The following is an 8,086-nucleotide window of genomic DNA, read 5'->3' on the forward strand; positions in this document are numbered from 1 at the left end:
CGTTTATGGCAGTATCAAATGGAAGTTTATTTGATTCAAGGATTGATTTTGGGATTCAATAAGCCACAGGGGGAACATCAGGCGGGAGCTGAAATTAGTGATACCAGGGTTGAAAAGACCTTTGGGACATGAGCAAAGTATAACATCGTACGAAATTGTTTTCAGATAATCATCTTCTTGTTCTTGTTGACAAGCCAGAACGAGTTTACCATCCCACCCACCAGCAAAGAGGAATTCTCTAGAATCGAACAATTACCATATGATATATGATCGTATGAGAAGATACACTTACTTCAAATTCAACAGACATCTCACAGCTGCATGAAAATTTGCTTGCAACACCCAGATTATATATGCACTAGAATACATGCATTTCCATGTACAAGTGTAGTTTTCTCTTGGTTCCTTTTGCAATGAACTTACGAATTCTTCACTTTAACTCTTAAAAAACCCAACAGATTTCAGGTTCGAATAACATACCGGAATGATACCGATTGGAGTAGCAAATAATATATATTCGTATAGTATTTCTTTTCATGAAACTTTATCATATATAGTGAAACACAAGGATTGATATCCCCGATTTCTTTTCTTACCAACCAAGTTCTTTTCACACAATGAGTCAATGGACAGACAAGGATTAATATATTATTGGCTTATTGCTAGTGCCTAACAATCGAAGTCATAACTTATTCCCATAGTCCCATAAATGACCAGTGCAACGACGCTTAGATATTGAGACTCAGGTCACTACCAAGCAAACCTCCTTAACAAGTTTTTCGTTGAAGGCAAGCCAGCAACTACATCTTCTTCAATTCCACATTCATTTGTTCCTCTCCTGATCTTGAAGAAACCATCCTGAAACCCAGGCAAAACAAACATAAAAATTGTTACTTCAGAGTTTGAACAATTAATTAATTTCAAATTTATTGACTTTGTTGGGAAAGAATTAACAGACATACATCACCCCAGCTCTTATTCCACTGATTTGCCAGAAGCTGCAAAAATGAAAAAGATGGTCACAAGCATGCATTAGTAAACGGCTTATAATAGGATCTAATAAGTTTAGGTTTAGAGAAATGTTGAGATAAAAGCAAACCCAGTAATCCTCCCCATCATCAGTAGTGCCCCACCCAATCAACTTAACAGCATGGCCACCCATGACACCTCCGGTGATATGTTTGTATACACCTGACTTGTAGTGAGCAAAGTCCTGGAAAGTTTACAAGAAGTACAACAATAAAAGATAAATCCATACTTGTGAACCAGATAAACTTTGACTTACTTGCAGAAGTAAGAACTAGATCTCTGATAATTATAAGTAGCCAAACATATGCAACAAGGAAGCAAGCTAAATTCTTCTGTTACAGATCTCCAAGGAACATAGGGCTTAGGGATGTCGAAGCTAATTTACCTATAGCGCATTTAGACACAAGGATTGAGAACTTGTTTGTGATCTTAATTATGAATTATCTAATGGTGAAATGAGATACTATGACATCATGCTAGGCAGCTCTGAATTTCAGTTTGATGCATTATTAGAGAGTAAAGACAAAATTGAAGCAAATGGTATTCATTTCACCTCATAAACTGTGAAAGCAACTTCAACCGGACCATTTTTGTAAACTTCTGCCATAATATCATAAACGGCGGAGCTAATTCTGTATGCACTGACACTGAAATGCTTTGATTCTGCCCACAACTGGTTCTTCTGTTGACACTTCTTTTCGCACGTTGGGGTGGGATATAAAGGCTCACAACCAGGGTGAGAGCAGCCAACGTTGTCAAAATAAGGATCACACTGCCAGAATAGGAGCAACCATTTACAACTAGACTTAAACACAGATTCATGTACAAGAGGTGATATGAGATGGAATTAACAACATCCAGAAAAACATTGAACGCTGTGGGTGTTCTCTAAGGGGTGAAAAGGCCTTGACTCTTTACCTCTTCAGTCACAACACCGTTTTGAACAAAGTATTGCCATGCATTGATAGGATAACCTCCATCACATCCATCACCGCACATAAAGCCACAACATGCCAATAAGTCATTTACAGACAGGGAAATGTTCTGCACCAAAAATGCAAAATGTAGATGAGGATGATAACAGACTTAAGCCCTATCCTTTAACATGAAGCAGTAGTTACCATGCCAAAATGAATGCAGAAACGATCAGATAGTGCCTCCACTGCACCAAAAGCCCAACAAGAACCACAATGCCCCTGTTCCAGCAAAATTTCAGTGTAAAGCAACAAGACTACCTTTTTATCTGGATCATAGGGAACATTGTCAAAAAAAGTAAAAAAATAAAAGTTACCTGGTCTTTGTGTTTGAAACAAGTTGAACATAGAGCCAGTGTTCCAAATATAAAGTGAAAGGTCAGTTCAGTATTTCATCTGAAGAAAATCAGAATTACAAATTTGCAACAAACAAGCAAAGCTAACTGACCAAGTATTACTCCAATGGTGCCACATTTGGACCAGGTAGTTCTTGCATCGAACTGTTTAGGCAACGTCAAGAATCTTGGATGAGAAATTACAGGAACATTATCCAAAACATTTTGAGGTGTTGGTTTCACTCCCAAAAGGTGCTTGAATTGAGCAACCTATCCATAAAAAGACCTGATAAGCTTAGGATGTTGCAGATATAACGTTTTCTGTTTTGATAATAATGCTGATTCTTATAAGCATTTAATGAAATTAATAGTAGAGACTAGACCAGTTGATCATGTTACAGTCTACAATTTGCATAGTCGTTAACAACAATACATTACAATTTGTACAGTCCTTAACAACACATTAGCCTTCTCAACTTCTGGCTAATGTCTTTGTGGTGTGGAGGGCCATACAAGCTTTATCTAGATCAGTTGATCCGGTCTCACTAAAGTAACGTTAGTCTTATATTGTTAACTTGAATATGAACTGGTTCCTGCCACTAGATGACTTACGGTGTAATTGGAAAAGCGGGGATTCCTTGCAGCTTTCCATCCAGCATGAGGGTTCGAGTTTATTTGTGCAATAATTGAATCCTACAAAAGAAGGAAGATAAGTTTTCCTAATAAATTGGAAATCCTTATGGGAATGGGGTTAGTGAAGATCTTCATTGACATTTGAAGAAATAGAGAAAAAGTGAAAAGAACCTGGAGTATGATGGACTCTGAAGACCTGATCAAAGAAGCTGTCAGTCTCACAGCATGGACCTGCAGTTCAAGTGTACATTTCAGATTAGTTTGCTATTTATACATGTTTTTCTCATTTAAGCAGGGATTACGAATGCAATATCCATATAGAGGTTGCTTTGTGCTAACACTACTCTCAGTCGAATTCTCCCTTTTAAATAACCTTTTGACACATGTCTATGTGCTTTTACCACATTTCAGTGCGTACCTTGAAGCATAACTTAAAGTTTAAGCACCAGGCTTGCGTTATGCATAACAATGTGGAATTTTAAGTTACATTGGTTATTGACTTGTTGTAACAGTAAATAAGATGAGTTGAATCACTGTGTTTACTGCTTTCTCTACTTTATCACCACCATAATTTTGATTGTGTTGCCAAGTCTGAGGTTGAAATAGTCTATACTGGGGAGCTATTAGTTAACGACAGCATGAACGAAGTGAATTCACTTGTAATGCAGGATCCACTTGGTTAAAGTTTAGCAAAAACTTATTGGTCATGCAAATACAAAGTAAGATGCTTTAAGGGCATTGATAATCATGCAAATACAATCAAAATGTGGTAGGACTGGTAGCTAACAACTGCCTTAAATATAAACATTTGATGGTTTGGCAATTAGCATCCATATGATCACGTTGGCACGCCCCTGCGTTATTATATGTAACAATAAGATAATGATAGATTGATAGGGTAATACTCAAATTAAATAGATATAATAATAAATAGTTTCATTACATACTTCATAGTTGATACATATTCGTGATACATCCTTAAATAAATACAAGTTTATCAATCAGTATCAAAAAGACAAGATAGCATACTAAGTTATTAAATAAAACAAAAAACTAATGAATCTTTGAACCTTAAAATCAATCAAGTAAAGAAAAAACCAACATCCATAACAGTAAAGGAGATGGATGAGAAACTTGCCTGCAGCAGATGGTGCTGTGGAAAGACCCCCAGAAGTAGTAGGAGTGTAACAAGATACATGAAAGTTGAAGACACCATTCTAACCAAGAAGGGCCTTGATGATATTTGATATTGACCAATAACAAGAGAGAGTGAAATGTTTGATTATTATATACTAGAATTACGTCAAATTCAAAGATGACATACTGAATGATTCATTTATTCTTATGGGTCAACTTTCCTTGCTTGCGAGGAATTTTTTGAGATTATGTTATTATTTAACCAACTTTATCGTACGATCCAATCCAATTACCACAACTCCACAACTGGCGTGTCTTCAACTCTTTTGTTTGTTTGTAACCCATACTCACAAATTCGGATTCATTGTTAATTCGGCGAGGATGAAAGTACAAATTTGTTTAAAAAATTGGGAAAGTCATAAATACTTCAAATATAAAATAGTATGCAGTGTGTGATTGTAAGGTTATTTCCAACATATATAAAGTCAAAATTTGCAAATATATAAGTAAATTCTTGTTATACCCTACAAATATTCAGAAAATAAAGCATTAAAATAAATAAATGGAAAGCGGAAAATAATCTGAAATTTGTTAAAAATCTGAAAAAATCGCTAAACATTGAGAATTATGAGACTTTTACTGTTTTTACTGTTTATTCGTTTAGAAATTCGGTAACAGTTAATTTGGAGATTTTTTACGTTTTTTTTTTTAAATCGGAGTTTTTTGTGACTATGTTTATAACTAGTATTTGCCAGTGCCGAACAGCACAGATATGCGCGCCTTTCGGCACCCTCGACGCACATCCGCCCTCCATACAATATAAATCCATACAATATAAATAAGTGCATCTTCAACCCCCTTCCTTCCCTACATTTTTTTTTTAAATAAACTCATACTCATGTTTTCATAGCCCAACAACCCATAAAAGTTCAGCCCAAAAACAGTCAAGGCCTTTTTTGTGTGGGGTGGGTGAGGTGAGAAAATTTTTAAACTCATCCCAAAAAAACTTGCTAACTCATCCTAGAAAAACATTTTAGTGGCTATGGTTAGGGAGTGGCACGAGCACGTATCACTTTATGAGGTGGAATTTGTCAACCCACGCCACCCTAATTTGTTATATAGATATAGACTAGTATATTGCATGTGGCGTACAGCACTAAAAAACCCCACCTAAGCCCGACTAAAAAAACTCCAATTGAAGCCCATTAGAAACCCGACAAAAAAACACAACCGAAGCCCACTAAAAATCCATCCACATTTGTTGACTTCAATAATAATACAACACTCTTGTTCCACACTATTAAACCACCCACACCTCATAGGCCCTACGATTCGCCATGTCATAAGCTAGATCCAAATGTTAGGGGGTGGTGTTGGATGTCCAGCACCACCCTAATTTGTTATATCTATTATAATAAAACACAATGGCAGGACAAAGAGTGGTCGGGATTGCGTGGGGATTTGAGTTAGGTGTGCATGGAGATCTGAAGAGAGACACGTGTATGTCTTATATCATTTTGAAACCGTTTTGAGGCTAATTCTCAATGGCATTTAAAAAGATTTATTTAATGAATTAAATGTTGTAAATGAGTTAAACGAACTATAAAAGGCCATAAATGTGGGTTTGGGTTTCTAAAATAACTAAAAAACAGCAACATGGCGAGAAAATTCAGGTTCGTTCATCTTACCCTATTTAATTTCCAAACTAAAAACGGCTACGAGTGCAAGTTTTATTGGAAAAAAAACCCGAACACCCAATAGACCCACGAACTTTCAACACCAATTAAAACGGCCTAAAACGCCTCTCCCCTCGCCACTCCCCACTCCCCAAGACTCGTGATCGGGTTTCACATTATTATTCTCATCTCTCCTTTTAGCTCCATAGTTTAATTTCTCAATTACTCCTCCATTAATTCCATCCCCCCGCCTAATTGTCTTCCCCAACCCAAGGTAGCATTTTATCTCCATCTCTCTCGCTGACCAACTCAATTGAAAAAAACCACACAATTAGAAATGGAAGCCAATTAGAAAAACAAATGTCGACTCTCCTCATTTTTCTGTGAATTAGACAAACTTATTTTCAGTGTTGATTGCTTACGGTTGAAATTTTGTTATGTTACAACGGATCAACTTTGAATGCATCTTTTTTTTTTTTTTTTTGGGTTCTCTCAAGATCAGGTGAGTTCCTCTTTTATTTTCATTTTCTCTTTTTATCAACGTTAATATCTCATTCCCTACTTCAATATTTTCCTATTTTTCCGTTAATTCCATTCCCTACGTTAATATATTTTCCCATTTTTTTGTAAACAAGTTCTTCTTTCTTAGAAAAGTCAATTGGATATCTCAAGGAGACGACATGAGATGGTTTCATATGACAGGTTTAATTAATATTCCTGCTACGCAATCTGCATATCTTCTATTTGCTAATTGAGTTATTTACCATGTACTGATTCTCATGTGGCTTTACTTAAACAATTTGTGTTGAATGTATGTTACTGAAACTCTTCAACTTCCAAATGTCCATTCGTCCCCAGCCAATTACTCTGTGGAAAAGGGGTTTCTCTTGCGCCCTTCTCTCTTTTTCAGCCTTCCTGGCCCGTGCACCATCACACAAACATGAATCTCATGTACAGTAGGTTATCTCATGAATGTTTATTGTTCTAACTTATTCCTTACTGCTTTGATTTTTGTTCTTTATTTTTTTTTGGTTTTTTTGTTAGATTGCAAGTTCATAAACCATTTAATCAACTTTGGGTTCCTAGCATGTAAAAGGTGAAAGCTATTTTTATCAAGCGATCAAAACCAGTTGGGGATACCACCGTAAATCACATATTTTTAGTGTAACCCTCGAGGAATACCAAAGTTCGACAATTGTGCAATGCTTATGATAATTGGTAACGGTTTTGGATATTTACAATACACAGATGGTGCCCTCTTCACTTAGTATTCCGCTTCACTTGCAAGTTACAGCTCCACGTAATTCCCTGTGATCTAACAACAACCTTAAATATGATGGGTACTTTCACAGAAACTTCTTAATCTGATCGGTTAATTTCAAAATGTCAATTGACCAAGCTTAGAAGAGTAGTGTATTGCTTTTGGCAGAAATGGGTATCAGATATATAAATGGTTGTTGCCTAAGCAGTATGTTGCCGTTGATTAGGATATCTATTTTAGAAACACGTCAAGCACACAAAATAAAAGCGGTGTTCTGTTAGGGGAGTAGATGGAAGTGTCAAATGTGGAAGTAGTGGTAAATGACATTGCTTGAAGAGAAAAGTTTTATTTCATATCAACCATAATGTCAGTTTACTGCGCTTACCTTTGCTTAGTTTCTAACTGCTATTGTGTTTTATGTAGGAAACTAAGAGTGAAGAGATCGATCAATTAAGGTGTTAGCTATAAGTAACAAGGTTGCTGATATACCACCTAATGAGTATTCATGGGGAAGTATGGTCAGAAGCCAATCAAGGGCTCTCCACACACGTACTAGGTATCTCTATTTTAGAAATACATCAATTTTGTCACATTTGAATCCATATTTCCATGTTTAATAGCATAGTAGCTGGATTGTCATTTTTATTAATTTTTAGGTATGCAGCATTTGGTCTTTATTTTTCTAATTGGTTCTGAATATGGGAAATCATGATGGTTTAACTCAATGTCTAGCAGGATTGACAACTCAATGTACACCTCCCTCCTCTCTCTCTTTTATTCTTCTTGCTAATGAAATATGAATAGCTTAATTTAAGCAGTACCATTTATTGAGAGAAAGACTCAATATATGGGTATTTAAAATAGAGTAGAGAATTATTGGTTTGAATCAATCGGGTGCTTTTGTTGAGCTATTTCTTTGATATTTTGTATACTTGAAGTTATTAGTTGATGCATGGTTTTTTTGGTCATTGTTGAATCAAGGTAAATATCAAATTGATTTGTTTTTAGGCTACCGTTACATCAATATGTATTTCCATAAGA

At 35.8% G+C, this 8,086-nt stretch overlaps 1 protein-coding gene across 1 annotated transcript; it reads right to left on the bottom strand.

The window, feature by feature from the left end:
• Positions 1-527: 527 nt before the first annotated feature.
• On the bottom strand, positions 528-4,295 carry LOC147480733 (cathepsin B-like protease 3). The gene is made up of 10 exons (XM_086581178.1): positions 4,110-4,295; positions 3,143-3,202; positions 2,951-3,031; positions 2,435-2,608; positions 2,151-2,264; positions 1,948-2,073; positions 1,583-1,801; positions 1,100-1,213; positions 963-998; positions 528-858 (listed from the first exon to the last, which is right to left on the bottom strand). Exons 1-10 carry the CDS (start codon positions 4,185-4,187, stop codon positions 751-753), a joined length of 1,110 nt encoding a protein of 369 aa, XP_086437304.1. The 5' UTR covers positions 4,188-4,295; the 3' UTR covers positions 528-750.
• Between the last annotated feature and the right edge of the window lie 3,791 nt (positions 4,296-8,086).

This window comes from Coptis chinensis, chromosome 8 (assembly GCF_015680905.1).
Source record: "Coptis chinensis isolate HL-2020 chromosome 8, ASM1568090v1, whole genome shotgun sequence".
Classification (NCBI taxonomy): domain Eukaryota; kingdom Viridiplantae; phylum Streptophyta; class Magnoliopsida; order Ranunculales; family Ranunculaceae; genus Coptis; species Coptis chinensis.